At 40.7% G+C, this 20,721-nt stretch overlaps 1 protein-coding gene across 5 annotated transcripts in view; it reads right to left on the reverse strand.

Annotated features, from left to right (window-relative positions):
- Window positions 1-20,721, reverse strand: part of PLCE1 (phospholipase C epsilon 1) — a 291,084-nt gene that overhangs the window by 20,609 nt on the left and 249,754 nt on the right. For 4 of the 5 annotated variants that reach the window (XM_073353850.1, XM_073353848.1, XM_073353849.1 and 1 more), the window contains 5 exons: window positions 20,386-20,510; window positions 15,718-15,835; window positions 9,191-9,322; window positions 7,914-8,207; window positions 6,496-6,659 (listed from right to left, as the gene is read on the reverse strand). In XM_073353850.1, coding sequence (XP_073209951.1) covers window positions 6,496-6,659; window positions 7,914-8,207; window positions 9,191-9,322; window positions 15,718-15,835; window positions 20,386-20,510 — 833 coding nt within the window. The remainder of the gene's footprint in view (window positions 1-6,495; window positions 6,660-7,913; window positions 8,208-9,190; window positions 9,323-15,717; window positions 15,836-20,385; window positions 20,511-20,721) is intronic. The other variant, XM_073353851.1, reaches the window with a different exon arrangement.

A 20,721-nucleotide genomic window follows, 5' to 3' on the forward strand; every position in this document is an offset into this window, starting at 1 on the left:
AAAGGTACTGTAACAAATTATTAAACAATCCATTTGTAAGCATTTTCTAGATGGTGATGTAAGTGTCAGGATGAGCTCCACCCTGACATCTGGTGGTGAGGTGTGGCAAGTTGTGGAAAAGAACTTCAGGGGCCGATCTCATTTGCATAGGCACACCCACCACGCCTAGAATGAGACCATAGCTGCCCAAATGGTCACTTTGGCTGCTGTGGGATCCCCAGTGTCTCTGTTATTGGGGCAGGAAGAATAAATTGTTATTACCCTGATTATGGGAACTGTGCTTGGAACTGTACGTGGCCTTTTGTTATGCTGGAGGGATTCACCATCAACTAAGTAGCACTCGCTAGGCAAGGGTCATGGGTTCCAAAACTGTGTGAATAGAGAGAGGCTGTGGACAAGTATTAATACTTGGTGGCATGGGCCCCTTGGTGAGGACCTTACATGCTAATTGCACTTCCTCCTCTCTCCACTGTGGAATATCAGAGCTAATTTTGATTTCATTAGAAGTCTAGTTATAGGCTGCTGAGCTCACTTTGGGCTGACAGTGCACCAGCACTGGGGCTCCCCTACTACAAGCTGAATTCACCTAAGAGCTGAAATCACTGAGTGTTGTGTTAAGTACTGGGGGAGCCTGAAGATATATTGTGGAGCAGTTTGCGGGACGGCTGGTGAAGCAGTTCGACGCGGAGCAGTGTGTGGATGGCAGGAGCTGCTTGTGGGCCGTGGAGCTGAGCGAAGGAGTTCGTGGGGCGGCTGGCGGAGCGCAGCTCAGCGGAGGAGTTCGTGGGGCGGCTGGCGGAGCGGAGCGCAGCTGAGCGTAGGAGTTCGTGGGGCGGCTGGCGGAGCGGAGTGCAGCTGAGCGAAGGAGTTTGTGGGGCGGCTGGCGGAGCGGAGCGCCGCTATGGAGCGGTCAGCTTCAGATCACGTAAGGTGCCTCTTACCCCCGTCCCATTTCCACCCAGGTTGGGAGGTAAAGCTCCGCAGATAAACTTTCGAACTCTGGGGCTGCCCTGACCAGGGACAGAGACTTTTGGGGCATTGGACTTTTGGGACTTTGGGTGATTTGGGGTTGCTGGACTCAAGAACCAAAGGGAAAAGGGCATGCCCCAATTTGCCTGGGGTGGGTTTTTTTTTGCTCATGGGTTGTGTTATGAATCCTGTTGGTGGTGTTTCCCCAACATAATGCCACATTGTTTCTCTCTGTTATTAAAAGGCTTTTTGCTACACTCAGACTATGTGCTTGCGAGAGGGGAAGTATTGCCTCTTGGAGGCGCCCAGCGGGGGTGGTATATATTTGTCCCAGGTCACTGGGTGGGGGCTCGAGCCGGTTTGCATTGTGTTATTGGAATGGAACCCCTAGATATTGAACCCGGCCCTTGTTGCTGCCAACTCTGACGGGCAGAAGGGTTACAGTTATATGGAATAGCCAGCATGGATTTGTCAAGAAGAAAGCATGCCAAACCAACCTAATTTCCTTCTTTGACAGGAATACTGGCCTAGTGGATATATCTTGATTTTAGTAAGGCTTTTGACACAGTCCCACATGACAGTCTCATAAGCAAACTAGGGAAATGTGGTCTAGATGAAATTATTATTATAAGATGGGTGCACAGCCGGTTGAAAGACTGTATTCAGAGTAGTTACCAATGGTTCACTGTCAAACTGAGAGGGTGTATTTAGTGGGGTCCTCCAGGGGTCAGTCCTGGGCCTGGTACTATTCAATATTTTCATTAATGACTTGGTTAATGAAGTGAAGAGGATGCTTATAAAATTTGCAGATGACACCAAACTGGCAGGGGTTGGAAGCACTTTGGAGGTCAAGATTGTAATTCAGAAAGATATTGACAAATTGAAGAACTGATCTGAATTAGACAAGATGACATTCAATAAGGACAAGTACAAAGTATCTTACTTAGGAAGGAAAAATCAAAAGCACAACACCAAAATGGGGAATAACTTGCTAGGCAGTAGCACTGCTGACAAGGATCTGGGTGTTTTAGTGGATCACAAACTGAATAGCAGTCACTAATGTGATGCAGTTGTGAAAAAGGCTAATATTCTGGGGTCTGTTAACAGGAGTGTAATACATAGGAGGTGATTATCCCTCTTTCTTGGGCACTGGTGAGGCCTCAGCTGTATTACTGTATCCAGTTCTGGGCATCACACTTCAAGAAAGATGTGGAAAAATTGGAAATAGTTCAGAGAAGAGCAACTAAAATGATAAAAGGTTTAGAAAACTTGACCTATGCAGAAAGTTAAAAACCTGGGCATGTTTAGTCTTGGGGAAAGAAGACTGAGGGGGTGACGTGATCACAGTCTTCAAATGTGTTAAGGGTTGTTACAAAGAGGACTGTGATCAATTGTTCTCCATGTCCACTGAAGGTAGGACAAGAAACAACAGGCTTAATCTACAGCAAGGGAGATTTAGGTTAGATATTAGGAAAAACTTACTAACGATAAGAGTAGTTAAGTTTTGGAACAAGCTTCCAAGGGAGACTATGGAATCCTCCTCATTGGAGGTTTTTAAGAACAGGTTGGACAAACACCTGTCAGGGATGATCCAGGTTTACTTGGTCCTGCCTCAGCACTGGGGGTTGGACTTGCTGATTTCAATGCCCCTTTCAGCCCTACATTTCTATGATTCAATAATTGCCCTGGGGTTGCTGTTCCAAAAGCGTAACAGAGCTGGCTGAGTAAGGACTGGTTGAAAAGGGAGCTGGCTGGGACTGGGAAGCTGCAAGAAGCACGATTATCAGAGACCCCTGGGAGGCTGAGCTAGGCTGAATAAGGAGCTGAGGGAGTTCAGCTGATGGGGAGGGACCCAGGAGAGAGAAGCTAGGGAGAGTTCCCTGTCCCTCAGAAGGGCCTCAAAGAAGGTCCAGTATTTGGGATTGTCTGTGGCCAGAAAGCATAGCTACAGGAGCAGGACCACTTCCTATGGTGGGGCCCTAGAGTGGAGAGGAACCCCCAATCTAGGGTCTGTGAATACCAGGGAATGAGATACAAGCAGAAGGGTAGTTTAAGTCGTATTTGGATTCCCAGCAGTCAGTCAGTATCCTGATGGGGGGAGGAGCCCAGAAGGGGCAAAGGACCTTTTGTTTAGAGTTAAGCTCGGGTGGTGTGAAAAAAAATGTTTTTCAGCTGAACCCTAGAAGGGGACTGAACCCCAGAAGGGGAGCTGAACTGCTGTGTGACTTGGGCAAAGGACCGAGGCAAAGAAGACCCAGTGAGAGAGTCCAGAGATGACACTGGTCATCAGAGCCGAGAAGATGGCCACCTGAGGGGTGTGAGAGGTGCAGTCCCATGCATTGCCATGTCTCGGTACAAAAGGCAGATTACACTGAAGACAAGTGCAAGTAAAAGTAATATTGTGGACCATTTGAGAGTTCCTGAACAGTGACTCTACATATGCTGGTCCTGGCAGGTTATAATAAAAGCCCCGAAGACAAGCATAGGTAAAACTATTGTTCACCAGCCCTATATTCCTGGTGTTTTTAAAGGTAACAAAGCTGATGAACGACAGCTCTACATGCTTTTGCTAGGACTACGTAAAAGAGAAGCAGTAACACATGCAAAGCTATTATGCATCAGCCATCTACTATTGATTTTACACTATGGTATCGATACGACTATGATAAATTTGGCTCGAGCGACCAGACTTCTTTACTCCATAGACATACCCTGCAGTCGGCCATTTTCCACACTGGTGAGGTACAGACAGTCGAGAAGTGCACGTCCCTTCGGTTCAGGGGGTGTGGATCAGGTACAACCGATGAGACACACACACACTCCCGTGCCTTCACCTTTTTATCTGGTCTAACGGCTGTGTTTTAGAACAGACCAACCAATCAGGGTGGGCCACATTGTTTATGTGGCTGCCCTAATTGTATAATTGATGCATATTAAATTTTAAGGCCTATTTATTTTCTGTAGCCAATTAGATTTTGAATGTGGGTAATTTTGTATTGATAAGTATATATGAGTCAGCATAAATCGCTATCTGGTTGCCTCGTTTCCTGACCACAAGTCACAAGCGTAAGCTTTATTTTTGCAAGGCTTGCATTTTGCAGAATACGGAAGTTTGAGGCCTAACATTTGCAATACTTCTATTTTGTTCAAGCTTGACATGACAGTTGTTCAATTTATTCACAGGTACGTAGGGGCACCTTAGGGGTAAGCACTCATGTCAACAAGGGGAAACAGTGAAAAACACTATAAGCACAGTGCTGTCAATGCACAAATAAACAAACTAGAGAATTCCCCCCCCCCACCCCCAGTAACTGCTTTTAGTTATACTGATCTTAGTTATTACAAGTCATTATTCTGTACCAAATGACTGGAGGATAGCTAACGTGATGCCAATTTTTAAAAAGGGCTCCAGAGGTGATCCCAGCAATTACAGGCCTGTAAGCCTGACTTCAGTACTGGGCAAACTGTTTGAAACTATAGTAAAGTAAAAAATTGTCAGACACACAGATGAACATAATTTGTTGGTGAAGGGTCAACATGGTTTTTGTAAAAGGAAATCATGCCTCACCAATCTACTAGAATACTTTGAGGGGGTAAACAAGCATGTGGACAAGGGGGATCCAGTGGATATAGTGTACTTAGATTTTCAGAGAGCCTTTGACAAGGTCCCCAGATAAGGTGTCATGGGATAAGAGGAAAGGTCCTCTCATGGATCTGTAACTAGTTAAAGGATAGGAAACAAAGTGTGGGACTAAATCGTCAGTTTTCAGAATGGAGAGACATAAATAATGGTGTTCCCCAAGGGTTTGTACTGGTACCAGTCCTATTCAACATATTCATAAATGATCTGGAAAAAAGGGGTAAACAGTGAGGTGGCAAAATTTTCAGATGATACAAAACTACTCAGGATAGTTAAGTCCGAGGCACACTGCAAAGAGCTACAATAGGATCTCATAAAACTGGGTGACGGGCAACAAAATGGCAGGTGAAATTCAAGGTTGATAAATGCAAAGAAATGCACATTGGAAAACATAATCCCAACTATACATATAAAATGATGGGGTCTAAATTAGCTGTTACCACTCAAGAAAGAGATCTTGGAGTCATTGTGGACAGTTCTCTGAAAACATCCACTCAGTGTGCAGCGGCAGTCAAAAAAGAAACTGATTGTTGGGAATCATTAAGAAAGGGATAGATAATAAGACAGAAAATATCATATTGCCTCTATATAAATCCGTATGTGCAGATGTGGTCGCCCCGTCTCAAAAAAACATATATAGCTCTACCCCGATATAACACGATCCGACATAGCACGAATTCGGATATAACGTGGTAAAGCATTTCCCCTCCTCCCCTCTCCCTGCCAGGCTTGCGCAAACCTGGGAGGGAGGGGGGAGAAGTGGAGTGGCAGCGCGTTCAGGGGAGGAAGTGGAGCAGAGGTGAGCTGGGGCTGTGGGAGGGCCGCAGCAAGTAATCTGGGTGCTCCAGCCCTGGAGTTGGCACCTATGGCGGCAGCGTGTCTGGCTCTGACACGCTACTCTGAGTGGTGTGTTAAGGGGGCCTGGGCTAGGGGGGTGGATAAGGGGCAGAGGGTCTTGGAAGGCGGTCAGGGGGGGTTTGGATGGGTCGAGGGTTCTGAGGGGTCAGTCAGGGGGCAGGAAGTAGGTCGAGGTTGGATAGGGTGCAGGGCCAGGCTGTTTGGGGAGGCATAGCAAGTTCGATATAACGCAGTTTCACCTATAACGCGGTACGATTTTTTGGCTCCCGAGGACTACATTATATTGGGGTAGAGGTGTATTGGAATTGGAAAAGGTTCAGAAAAGGGCAACAAAAATGATTAGGGGTATGGAACGGCTGTGGAGAGATAAGAAGACTGAGACTTTTCAACTTGGAAAAGTGATGACTAAGGGGGGATATGATTGACATCTATAAAATCATGACTGGTATGGAGAAAGTACATAAGGAAGTATTATTTACTCCTTCTCATAACACAAGAACTAGGGGCTCATCAAATGAAATTAATAGGCAGCAGGTTTAAAACAAATGAAAGGAAGTATTTTTTCACACAAAGCACAGCAAATTTGTGGAACTCTGTACCAGAGGATGTTGTGAAGGCCAAGCCTATAACAGGGTTCAAAAAAGAACTAGATTAGTTCATGGAGCATAGGTCCATCAATGGCTATTAGCCAGGGTGAGAAGGGATGATGTCCCTAGCCTCTGTTTGCCAGAAGCTGGGAATGGGCGACAGGGGATGGATCACTTGATGATTACCTGTTCTGTTCATTCCCTCTGGGGCACCTGGCATTGGCCACTGTCAGAAGACAGGATACTGGGCTAGATGGGCCTTTGGTCTGACCCAGTATGGCCGTTCTTATGTTCTAATTATTATAGAATATATTAATATAGAAGTGTGGTTGATGGGATCCTTTTAGGGCTGAAGTTATATGACATCCAGTTTGAATATTTAGCTTTTAATATTAAATATTAATATTTTAAATATATAGCATTCCCTTAAAATGTACTTACTGTTAAAGAATATATAGCTGGCTCTATATTATACAGATCTCGGTCTAATGGAGAAAACTGCTGGTACATTGGACAGTTCTTGTCCCACAGAACAGGGGGTTTCAAAACACACCCACAGCCACCATTCGCCTCAAACATTGCTGCATTAAGATGCAGAGGGAGATCTGCAAAAGTAAAGCAGTCACAACTGAAAAATAGTGAAAATTCAATAGAAAGACAGCAAAATGTGGGTTTTTTAAAGATTACTGTTAAAACTGAATTGACAGTATAAAACTAATATTAAATTTCTTGGGACAGCTTTAACTTACATATCCAAGTTGCCCAAATAGTTTATACTTTAAAAAATAAGGATTTTCCAGTTTCACCCATTTTCTAGTTTTTGTTCTATTTTGGACTTGGCCATACCCACTAACAATACCTAGCAAGTTTCCTGAGATTTTCCCCAAAATCTAGGATGAAAAAAAAAAAAAGGATTGTGTAATTTGAAATCAGCTGAATGGAGCAACTTTTTATGAAAACCCAAAAGGTAAGGGAGCATAAGTAGGGATAGAATATAGCCCAAAGATTGTAACCAACACTGCATCAGTACTCAGACTTTGTTCCAGAGGAGTCATTTCTAGGATAAGGGAATTCAGTGTCTTTGTATACTTAAAAAGTTACTATAAACGATATTGTGGCTACAGCACTGTAAAAGTGCTGGATTCCAGCCAATTATGGTATCTGTGGGTGCAGTGCTCTAGGCATTTCCACGTCATCAGTGAGGCAGAAGACCTACCAAATTAGGCACAGAATTCCAGTATTCTGGAAGCAGTAATTCACATAGGCTAGATTGCTTTTAGCCTTAACATGGTTGCAAAAGGAAGTAAATGCAGGTAAAGTCCCCCCCCTCCCCCAGGTCTCAAATGACCACGTGGAATTTTATCCAAATCATCTGTCTCCCTCCTGGGTACAGTGCAGGGTATGATGTTCTCTGCGGCAATCAAGTGGGTGAGGAAGGTTGGTTGGTTGGGCATGTGTTGGGAAGGAAGATGCACCCTTTCAAGAGCTGGCATAAATTACCTCCCTGGGAACAAAAGGGGAGCACGGGTTGAATTGTGCTTGTTAGAGTCACAATTTCTCCCAGGGCTATTTCTGGGGTGGTGCCCTTATGCAACACCTCTTATTCAGGCTGTGCTAATGGATACAATCTGGTCCCTATTCTCTATGAGTTACCACCCAAGTATATATTTACTCAAAACTTTTTCAAGTACAGTATCTTTGCCAAATAATCCAACATCTGTTTAATAAATCCACAAATACAGACGATGGTAAGATAAAGGAATATTATGGTAAATACAGTTTCATAATTAAAGAAGCACTTATTTGATGATTAAAATGTACATAAATATATATTACTAGAGGAATTATTCTACCCGTACCATCAGTTTGATAGTTAACTGCCACTAGCTGTATTCCATGGAGCCAGAATATAAGGGGATGGGGGTTTGAAGAGTCAATGCGTGTGGCAGCAGGATATGTTCTCAATAGCTGACATGTGGTATGCTCAATCAGTTTCTGAGAATATCGTCTGCACAGACGTTTGGCAGCATTCTCATTCAGTGAAGAGATATGATAACATTTAGGTGTCCTTATGATAGCACTGAGAGAAGTTGTATGGTTGAAAGGAGGAGAACAAAGTTCTTCCCAGGTTTGCCGGGCACCCTCAAAAGGACCTGGAAAATAAACATAAATCTCAAATTATAGCTGCAGATCCTCAGACCTCAAGCATCAGTTTTTTCCTGTGAAGTATATTTATGTATTTTGAATGGGGTAAAAATAAATGATCTCTAGAAACCACACTGTTCACATAGATATCACTTTTCTTTCTTCATGTGCAGTAAGAGCAATTAGTGAGAGACTACATAATGGTTAAATACTGATACTGTAACTAGGCATGTATTAAAAGGTATTTCCATAAATAAGTATTTGAATATCATTTCCTTGAATTAAATGAGTACATATTTAATGTGGTATTTAATGTGTGAGACTATCTTAACAGTTTGAAATGAGTCTTGACTCTTAATTCATTGCTGGAAACCTTTATAATATTGCTAGTACGCTGCTTGGAATATAGAGATTGTTTAAATGGAAAGAATATAAAATTTCTTTAAGACTACTATGTCACTTTCAAACTTTACTATACAACCTGCAGTAAAAGATGGAGGACCAAATTCTTTGCTGATTTATATCCCTTGCAGCCCCACTGAAGTTTGCACCAAGTCTAAGTGCAGGATTTTGCCTAAAGACTATGGGGAAGCTTTTCAAGACATAAAATGGCAGTCAGCTGTTTAACTGTCGTTTGCACCTGTGAAAATCTCCTCCCGTACCTTTTAATATATAAACTTGATCCTAAGGTACATGTTCAAGCTATAAGATACAAATATTTTAGTTGTGAATCAATCACTCTCATCAGTAATTTTTAACTGACTAACTTTATACCTCCAGAAAATTAATCCTATACTAACATTCCATACCCTACAGTTGATTCTTTATAAAGAAGTTATTGTAATAGCTGCATTATTAATGAAAAGTGATTCAAAAATTCAAGAGCAGCATGCACACAGTAAATTGTTTGATCTTTAACATCTTGATCTGGTGTATGTGTTGGACTACAGAGTCATTCCACGTGATTGGTGAAAGAAGATCCTGACTTTACCTTTTCCAGATGCTTTGGCAAGTGTTGCTGGCTCCCCAGGGCTTAGTCTGCCAGGATTGTTGCCAAAAATGGACTTCCTGCTTTTTCTTTCCTTTCCTCTGCTAGAGCCAGATGGGTTTAGCGTTGACAGGCCTGTTCCCATAAAAGTAAAATAAATAAGCCAAAAAACATGACCAAGAGGGCATGACATTTTCCATCATTTTTCACTTTATTCTTTGAGGCACTAATACTAAAGTAGCACACAGGACAACTAGCATATGATTCCCAGTAACTGAGTCTAACTATATTTACAATCATCAAGAAGATGATATACAATGCAACACAGGAAAAAAAATCTGTGACATAACTGTTACCTGAGATTTATTTTTGGCTGGAGAACAGGAAGTGATTTAAGTCTTGTATTACAGAATAGCCCCAATGACTTTCGAAACAAATTCTACAATGAACAGTCACAATAAACTCAGACCTAAAAAATAATGCTACCCATCAGAGATCTAACCTGTTTTTCCGGTAAATCAAAACATACAAGTATACCGTATCATGGTACTGACACACTGTAGGCAAGGACACTGACTATGTGTTCAAATGAACCTGACAAAAAGGACTAAATTTGATGTAAGGACAATCCCAAAGAATTGTAGGGTAAAATACTAGTTGACCCATGAGTCTTTTCGAGTCCATCTTATATTATATTAAAACTACTATTTATAACTCATATTTCAACCACGGAAAATATTTGTAAGTGTGGAAAATCTTTTAATCCCTTAATGATTATGACCTGTTTTGAGATACTCAGATGAAAAGCACTATAATAAATATTATTATTCTATATACATATATTCAAAACAAAACAATCATTAAGGACATGATCTAAACTCCACTGAAATCAATGGATTCCATTTCCACTGATTTAAATGCCTTTCCATTGATTTCAGTGGGTTTTGGTCAGATCTAACTGAAATACAAAGTAAAAATACATCAAGGAGCTCTTTTGACATCAGTTCAACACTGAAAGCCAGATGAAGAATGCTATTGGAACTCCACGACATACCTGTAACTTACATTTTTCTTAATTTTTTATTAAAATTTGAAAAAAAAAATTATTGCACAAAGAAATGTAAATTGAAAACTTAAGTTACAATAGAAGAAAATACTGAATTTACACTGAAAATTAATATTTTAACTACTAATTTGAAGCTTAGTAGAAGTTGGATTCTGCTCCACTGAACTCAACCTATTGCAGTTTAGCAATGAGGTCTCAATCCTTCAAATGCTTTTGCACATACTGAATGAAGTTAAGCACATCATTTCAATGGAGCCACTCATGGCTTCCAAGGTCCATAGCTCTGGGGCAGCCCCGCCAGGCCAGGGCTTCCAGCCTTCGTGACAGAGCTGGGAATCTGAGTTCCACTGTTTGGCTCCCAGCTCCGCAGCAGGGAGACTGGGAAACATGAGAACCTCAGTTTGAGTCAGGAAATCCTGGAAGTGCCCAGGGTTTTCAAATTTCCAGGCCAGCTGGCTCCCTGTGCTGCCTGCTTGGGAATTGGGCTGCATGGGGAGCCACTTGGCCCCCAAGTCTAGAAGTCCTGGGTCCCCTGGCCTGGGACAGTTCAGGTTGGGGCTGCCCAGGAGTCACAGACCATGAGACAGACTCCAACAGCTGTTCACTGGAAGCAATGAAACTGACAAGAATGTCAGTTTCACTTAGCAGCTGCAGCAGTCCCAGGGATCATGCCTTGTTTAGGAAACACCATGCTTTGGTGTTTCCATTTTTTTATTTTTAAGATGTCCAATTTGCAGGAGATTTCAAAATATCAAAAATTTCCCACAAACTGGAAATCTCTAGTTTTGTCCAGTTCTACCCACTATTAACCAAGAGACAAAATGAAGGAAACAGATATTTTTGTAAAATGAAGATGCTATAAAAATAAGTACTTCAACTCTAATATCCTGTGCATTGGTTAGTACAACTGGGAGAATTATCTGTGTTAAACATAGCTACCTATATTAGAATAATAATCAGCTGCAAAATAAAACTTCAGATGATTTAGGAAGAACATGGAGCAACTGATAACTCACAGCAGACTTCTGGCCTTTTCAATATGTATTTGGCCAGATCCTGGACCTTGATATAGCACATTAGCACTACTCCAGCAGCACAAAGTATCTGTAAAACTGGGGTTACTTGTTACTTGGTTAATTTCCAGGTTGTGTAGAGGCTACATAGCCAGCCCTATACCACCTCTTCTTCTGATTCCCTGACACACAGGGCATGACCAGAGCATGGCCTGAATGGTCCTTTGGTGGCCATCTGTAGCCAGGAGAAAACTAGAGCAGTGCTAAAGCTGCTCTAAGTTGCGCCTGAGGCCAGCCCAGCCCATGGCCAAGAGCATAAAAGGTGGTACAAAGTGGATGTCACCTGGACCCTAGAACTGGGCCCACTGGGTGCATTAATTTTTTCTGGTGTTGGGTCCTTTCCACATTGGAGGATTAAGTAAGGTCTCAAAGGAGCAAAACTTGTGGCAGTCAAGTCTTATGTTTCAAGCCCTTGTTGTGGAGACAGTCACTGAGGAAACAGACTAACCTGTTACCTAATTATTGGAGGGCAAAGCAAAACATTAGGGTAAGTTGAGCCCTAGCCACATGTGATGGTTCAGGGGCAAACTGCATCTGTGATCTGTCCCCCAGTCTCTCCTTTAGGCACCTTTTCCAAGTGACAGGGCCTCTACTTGCTGCACTCTTCCCACAATGGCACTCTTTGGATTGGATCAATGGGCAACAACACTCCTTATTCCCACTCTACTGTCATAGTTATAGGACCTTTCGAATGCACCCCTCAGGTGACAGGTTTCTCAACCTTTCCCTCTCTCCTGGTGGAACTCCATGGCTTTATCACTCCTAGACTGGATCCCTGAGTGCAACTCCCTGATTCCAACTTTGCTAAGATGACAGACACAGCTGTCTCTCTGGGAGCCTTTGACCACTGGCTGATTAAGGTGACTCAGCACAGCTCCTTCCAAAGGGACATAATGTCCGTTCACAGAGAGTTACATAGCAAACAGAGGAAAAGGTTAAAACCACAAAAGTTCTGCCTGCCTGGGTCCTGTCTAGAGTTCATCACCCCTCTCAAAGCATAAGTCAGCCCAACTGCCTCCGACACATCCCACAAAGCCCTGCTGCATGCTCTGCCTATCTCAGTCCCTCTTGCAGAGTCTCTCCCTTAGCAGCTGCAAACAAGTCATTCTCCCTTTCTCTCTAGGCAGGGATTTTTCAGTGGAGCATTGTTCTTTTGATCTTAAACTCTGACCTTGGCAAAACAGCAGCGTAACATTCGGCTGGCACCTAGGAAGAGCATCTTCATCATTTTGTAGCTCAGCCGTCGCCCCCTGGAAGTTGTTTATCCAAAGATGTCTTAGCTGTGACAGCGGTTTGTTTCCTGGCTTTTCCTAACCACCCCTTTTAATTCAACTCCATGTAATCGGACAGGTAAAACGAGCAGGTAAAATGAGGTAACATTCATAATATTCATAGACATAATACAGACATCATTCTCGTTCTCCACACCATAAACAATCAGAACGGATAAAATGCTTTCATGAATTAGAGGAGGGTACTATAATAAGTGCCAATCGACATGGGCTTATGGACAATATATGTTATCAAAGTCACAATCTCTTTTTCTGATGAGATTACAAATTGGTTTGATAAAGGTAACAGTGCTGATGTAATATACTTAGACTTCTGTAAGACACCACACAACATTTTGATTAAGAAACTAGATCAATACAAGTTCAACATGGCACACATTAAACGGAATAAAAACTGACTAACTGATAGGTCTCAAAATGGAATTGTAATTGGCGAATGATCATCAACTGGTAACATTTCCAGAGGGATCCCACAGGAATCAATTCTTGGCCCTATCCTGTTTAACATTTTTATCAAGGGGAAGGAAGAAAACATGTTTGTTTTAGGATGTATAAACAGGGGAATATCAAGTAAAAGTAGGGAGGTTATATTACTGCTCTATTTGGCTCTGATGTAACCAATACTGGAATATTGTTCTGGTCATCAGAGCTTATTGCTCCCAAACCATAGTTACTATCTATTTCTTGGGAGTACAGGTTGTTGACCGGGTCACTGCATCAGGCAGCGTTCAAGTGTTAGCCTAGTTCTTCACATTCACATTTGGAGTAATTCCCTTAGCTTTCACTTGATCATATGTTCTGGTGTCCACAATTCAAGAATGATGTTGATAAATTGGAGAGGGATTGGGAAGAGCTACAAAAATGATTAAAGAATTAAAAACATGCCTTATAGTGAAAGACTCAAGGAGCTCAATCTATGTAGTTTAATGAACAGAAGGTTAAGGGATGACTAGATCACAATTTAGAAATACCTACAGAACAGAAACTTGATAATAGAGGGCTCTTCAGCCTATCAGACAAAGGAACAACATGGCTGGAAGCTGACGCTTAACAAGTTCAGACTAGAAAGAAGTTGCAATTTTTTAACAGAGAGTTTAATTAACCAAAATTACCTAAGGGTTGGAACAATTTCCTAGGGTTGTTGTGGATTCTCCATCACTGAAAATGCTATTATCAAAATTGGACTTTTTTCTAAAAGATAAACTCTCGTTTTAACAAGAAATAATTCAAGGAAATCCTCTGGCCTGTGTTATACAGGAGGTCAGACAAGAGATGATAACAGTGGTCCCTTCTGGCCTTATGATCTAAGATTGGCTTCCTCAGAAAGAGCCAAATCATAAGTGCAAAACACAAAACAAGTAAAAGGGGCCAGAGGAAAGAAATCTTCTCTTTAGACTATACAGGAACAGCAAAGCCACCTTGCAGCCACTCCTGCTACTTCAGGATTACATTACCCCCACCCCCTCCCGACTTTTGCATCCTTTCCCCTCTCCAGAAAAAACTGGTCAGTACATCCACATAATTATGGATCCACCAGCCTTGTCCTCGTTTTTCTACTGCTCCAACCTCAATATTGTCTATTGGCTGGGGCCTGTGAAGTGTTTCCAGCTTCCTGTCCCCTTGCTGCACAGTGGAATCACATCAGTTGCACTGAGGTCAGGGACTCTATGTCCACAAAGAGAAGGGCAGGATTTTTCCCCAAAGGGGGGGGCATATAAACGTTAACTTGGGAAAGCAGGCTTTATGGGTTCTAGCTATGCCTATAAAGTGTCCTCCCTGTGAAAGGAACTGATTTTTTTATTTGTCCTAATTACGTTTTGAATTAAAACAAAGGAGAAATTTAATTATGGCAAGTGAGTATTTATTTTCTAATTGAATTTTAGGAACATTTTAGAAAGTCAGAAATGTGTGTATTAAAATGTTTTGAGTAATTGAAACTGTATGAAAGATGGAAAATACTACTCTTTGCTCAGAAGAAAATAATGTTTGACTTGAAAGACAACTGGAATTATTTCACTGTAGATTATATTAAGGGGACAGCTAAATTAAAAATCACAAATCTTATTTTTTAACTTGCCATTGTTACAAGTTACACCTAACATTCATAAAACTAAGATTAGAGAAATGTTTCTCTCTAATTTTTCAATTTGCTTACCTTGACTTTGTGTAAATTAATATCAGATTATATTTCTTTTTGTATTAAATCCTAATGTGCAATAGTTGCCAATATTTCTCTAGAGAACTGTTCTATTAAAGAAGCTGAATTCTCATTTCAACAAACTATCAATTATGAACACTAAATTAGCAATTTAAAAAATGAGTTAGTATACAGAATGTACAGTATATTAGCCAAAATATGCTCATCCTCAGTGTTCTGTTCTGAGCAAATGAAGACAAGTAATCTCAATTTCAGTTCCTCCACCTCCTACTGTTTTCCAATCCCTATCTCTCCACCACTACAGAATGAAACCCCTCCTACCTCTCTGTCCTCCTGCGGGATCACTGCTACATGCCTATCATGGGCCATTTTCTTCCTGCCACCCATCCACTTTACCTGGTCTGCTCTCTACTCCTGGTTCCATGCCAGTTTCCCTTTTAGCCTCATCCCCAATATGACCTCTCTCTCTCTCCCCATTCCCCAGCTGGTGTCTAGCCCAATTACTGGGTAATGAGGGATGTAGATAATAATGTCAAGGGTGCAGGTGAGAGGGAAGGCTTCTGGCAGTGGTGTGACAAGCTAACTTGGAACCTATTCTTAAAGAGTCCTGACCTGCTCCGCCTCCCAGAGGCTGCAAACTCTTCTTCAGACCTGGCACAGCAGCTCCTTAGGTGAAATTCTAATGAAAAGCCTTACAAAACAGCTTGTTCTTAGCTGTCAGTCAGATAGGAATTAGCCAGTTCACTACAGTTTAAGGGTTGGAGTACTTTTTCCCTCCATGACAAACGCAGCACATAGAATCGTCATCGTACAGAATCCATAACCACAAAAAGGCATATTCCCCACATACTACAGTTTGAATTCCGCAGTATAAGCAGTTACAATTATATCACTGTAATGTTCCAAAGATTTAGAAAATGTAAAGCAATAAGCATACTTACCAGGGAATTTCACAGCTTGACAATAGATGACAAGATCTGAGAGCTCTGGTGCTATCTGTCTACTTTCCTTCTTATTTTGTGGAAGATAAAATTCTTCACCCAGTTCCATGTCATAAACCTAAGTGACAATTCAAGTGATGTATAATACAAAAGGTTTGAAAATGAAAGTATTCTAGCATACCTCATATACACACTTGATGTGGTTTTATCACATTCAGCACACATGGTTCTATATCCTCACATAATGGATTTATGCATGCATCTATTTTTCCCATTCGTTACCATATATTAGTACTATTTGTATTGCAGTAGTACTCAAAATACACCTAGATAACTTTAAAAATCCGGCCCTAAGTTACTTCTGACTCATAGCACGAGTGAGACCTAAGCAGCTCATTTTCATTCAACAAGAATATATTCAATGAAGACAAATGCAAAGCACTACACTTAGGAAGGAAATACCAAATACACAACTACAAAATGGGGGATAAATGGCTAGCTGCTGGTGCTGCTCAAATGAAAAGGACGTGGGGGTTATACTGGATCAAAAACTGAATAGGAGTCACTGTGATGCAGTTGCGAAAAAGGCTAATATTCTGGGTTATATTAACAGCAGCATCCTCTGTAACACATGGGAGGTAATTATCCCACTCTACTCGGCACTGGTGAGGCCTAAGCTGGAGTATGGTGTTCAATTCTGGGTGCCAGACTTCAGGAAAGATGGGGACAAATTGGAGAGAGTTCAGAGAAGAGCAACAAAAATGACAAAGAGTTTAGAAAACCTGACTTATGAGGAAAGATTTTTAAAATGGGCATATGTAGTCTTGAGAAAAGAAAACTGAGGGGGGCCTGATAACAGTCTTCAAATATGTTAAAGGCTTTTATAAAGAGCACTGTGATAAATTGTTCTCCATGTCCAATGAAGATAGGCCAAGAAGAATTAATATGTAGCAAGGGAGATTTAGGTTAGATATTAGGAATAACTTTCTAACTATAAGGGTTGTTAAGCTCTGGAATAGGCTTCCAGTGGAGGTTGTAGAGTCTCTACCTTTGGAGGTCTTTAAGAAAAGGTTAGAGAAACACCTATCAGGGATGGTCCTACCTTAGCACTGGGGGCTGGACTTGATAACTTCTCAAGATCCCTTCCAGCACAACATTTCTATGATTCTGACGACGACACTTAAACTAATGTCTCCTCAAATAGGCTCATTCTCCACCCACACCCTCCACATCATTCTCCACACTATTTTTTTTATCCTGCACTCTTGAAAGCAGGAAACCAAGTATACGGAGGGCTTGAGACTTACTACCAGTCAGTATGAGGGTTCATACCTAGACCAGATATCCCAAAGAATGCAACACCCAATAATGACCTGGTCATTTATCTGGTCATTTATTTAAGTGACTAAATAAATGGGAGCTCAGCTCTTGAAAATATGGCCACTAGTATTTTACCTTACTTGTGCCCTCATGTAACCTCTGATCACACTTGTGGAGTGCAGCAGCCTTGCAATCCCTGCTCAACATGACACAAAGAGTAACAGTATTCCTTTATATATTAAGGAATCACCAGTCAAGACCCTGAAGGGAGGCTTTCCATCCTACACTTTATTTTTAACCCCTTTTCATACATGTTTATCCATAGGTAGGGAGCTTCACTCAGCGTAAAGTAGAAGTGTGTGATTCATTTTGTCTTTATGAACAGAATGTCTTTAAAAACCAGTTTCTCATTTTACTTTTTGTAAATTTTACTAAAAGCAAAATGCAATTTTGCCAGTTAACTGAAAAAGTTGTACAACATAATACGTGCATAGTTGAGAGGAGGGGAAGGTTGATGTTCAAGTTGAACTTCCAGCGATAATCTGGGAGGTGAGACTCCCTGAGTGCATGGGAATAGCTCACATTAACAATGGCAGAATGTATGCATAATCATTAAGGGGAGACCTACACTATCTGTTACAATCTGAATATCATCAACCAACAGCTGTGAGACTTTGTCACAATTGGAAAAAACCTCAGAGAGAAAGACAGTACAACAGCTGAAAGAAAATTCCATAGAAGGTCTTCTTTAAATGAGTGAAAAATTATTTCAAATTCATATATTTTTGGTTTTTTTGTTTGAAATACTAGTGAAGATATTTTTTCACATGCTCTTGATGGAAAACAAGAAGGGTGGGAAACTGCGGGATAGAATACAGCTGCCATGGCCAATGAATACGCCAGGAGAGATGTCTGGACATTTTAGCAAAATTGCACAAAAAGAAAATGGGTAAAAGGGGCTGTTAAAAATGGGATGAACCAGCTGAAATAGTGAGAAAAAAATAAATGTAATCTTATGAATAAAGTTCCTTTTTGCCTGTAAAAGAAGACAATGCAAATATACACGCATCAGCACCATTTTTCTTCTAGTACGCATTTGAGGTAGAGAGACTCAGTTTTAATCACCTATCTGAGGCACTGTTTTATAAAGAGTATTGTCACATAAGCAAGCAAAATGGCAGAAGTTGGATTGTTAATGTGACAAATTAATACAGAAATTGACATTTCTTATGTTGAGCCAGTTTATATGCAGCCAATATACTGGTGAACTTTTTTTTTAAACTGACTTGATTTCAAGATAATGGAATACCATTTAAAGGGAGTTTCGTAATTTTGTCAGGTTTGTTTCCCAGTGTTTATTTTTTAAAATCAATTTTTGAAAAAAAAGTTATTTATTGATGTTGTTTTCACTTCAGATTGAAAGAGAAAGATGCACATAGAAATTCACGATATTCAATACCCTCCAGGAATATACTGAGTGTGGATTTCTCTATGTATCTCATAATATTAATATACGTATAAAATACATTATGCTCTAATTATTACTGATTAACAACACAAAACTCACATAAACCTGGATCATTAATAAAAAAAGATTGCACAGATCTGTTCTAAATAAATGTATATTATCTTGATTTAAAACAGTATAAGATATCAAGTTGCAGTGGGGAAGGTTTAGATTGGATATTAGGAAAAACTTTTTCACTAAGAGGGTGGTGAAACACTGGAATGAGTTACCTAGGGAGGTGGTAGAATCTCCTTCCTTAGAGGTTTTTAAGGTCAGGCTTGACAAAGCCCTGGCTGGGATGATTTAACTGGGAACTGGAAATTGGTCCTGCTTTGAGCAGGGGGTTGGACTAGATGACCTTCTGGGGTCCCTTCCAACCCTGATATTCTATGATTCTATATATCTTTCAGGAAAAAGTCTAAAAGAGATTTTTCTTTTAAACTCTACTACGAAAACTATAATTTTAAATAATTATACTGATAAATTTATTGGCTTTCTTAAATGAATTGTGGACAGTGGGCCATATTTTGTCTTTGTTCTGTGCACAGAACTCCCATTGAACTAAATGGAAACAGTAAAGACTGAGTCAGTATACAGTGCACCCGAGCCTGGAAAAAATGTTCTGATGAGCCCAGCATTTTCAATATATCATGAGGAGTGTGTGTCAAAAATGAGTTCACAGTGAAGTACAATAATATCTGGTAAATTGCTTGGGTTTGGAAAAAAAGTAATCCTCAAATCTGATAAACAGTGTGTGTTCTATGGAATTATGAAAGTCATGAAGATAAAGCAAACTTTATAAGCTGCAGTTAAGTACTCTGCAAAACCATATGGTATTTATAAACAATGTTTGCTTTTTATATAAAAACTCAACTTACTTTCACAAACATCAGTTATAGCACTATACATATGGAGCATAATCATAGAAAATCAAGACTTGCGTAATTTTGAGAGTGAGATGGACAGTCTTTTATAAAAAGCAAGGGCAGGGAAGCTTAAACTGCATCAACAGAATTTGAAACAAGAGTGAATTACTATAATTGTGAATGGACACTGTACTTCTTTGCTAGATATGGACTGAGAGTAACCTCTTAGTCAGGCTCATAACAACAGTGTTGGCCAGGAGCCAACCAAGGAACCACTGTGATTGAGTCACAATATGCTTCCCGACTCCACCCTTCCTCTGGGGTGCTGCAGCATGGCTGTCTCCTCAAGTGGGCAGGGATGTAGCGGGGGACAGCCTCACCGACAGCAGAACTGGGCCACCACTGTTTAGATTATGTTTTTGAAACCCTTGCCTTTTATCAACTTTAGCAATCTTTTAAATATTTTAGAGTTCTTTATTAGCTCACTTTGCCACCACACACTAATGAGTTAATGAATATATTCCCACCTACAGCACAACCAACCAAGACTGTGTAGATTATCCAGATGGAATTTAACAACCACCTTCCATTAAAGTCAATTATTTTGTTTTATACTATTTTTCTCTGCTAGTAAGGTTAGGGACTTGATCCGATGCCCATTAAAGCCAGTGGAAAGACTTCCATCGACTTCAGTAGGCATTGGCTCACAGACTACAAATTTCTTTTCCTGTTTTTATTGCTGTTGCATACTGGTCTAATGAGCTCCATTTTGTGTCCACAATAACCTCTGAATCCTTTTCTTGACCCAGATGCTTGTTGCATTTACCTTATCTTCCCTAGGATGGTTCCCTGCTTCCAGATATTTGTCATTAAAGTGCATTTGCCATGTGATGATTCAGTCACCTGAGCAAATCAAATCCTTTTGAAGCTGGATCCATGTCAAAAGGTTTGGGGGAGAGGAAAAAAAAGTACTACCTTTCCTTTATTATTGTAAGTAATGCAATCAGTCTTCTTTATTCTCTTGGCAGTTTCTTCATTATATTCAAATTGCAGTTTATCACTGGATGATTTAGTCTCAGGTCGGTCTTCCAGAATGTTATCTAGAAATTAATTGATTTTAGATAAACAATATGCAGGCCAAGAATTAACTGCAAATTTTATTTCAACAAGTTGTTTTGGGTAAAGCACCTAGTTACATGTCTGAATAACCAACTGGCAAAAATAACTTGTTTATTGGTTAAAGCGTTTCTCCTTCATTGGTAATATTGTTTGTTAGGACGTTGCTCTTCTATGAAACCTTCTACACTGTCT

This window comes from Lepidochelys kempii, chromosome 7, assembly GCF_965140265.1.
Source record: "Lepidochelys kempii isolate rLepKem1 chromosome 7, rLepKem1.hap2, whole genome shotgun sequence".
Lineage (NCBI taxonomy): Eukaryota > Metazoa > Chordata > Testudines > Cheloniidae > Lepidochelys > Lepidochelys kempii.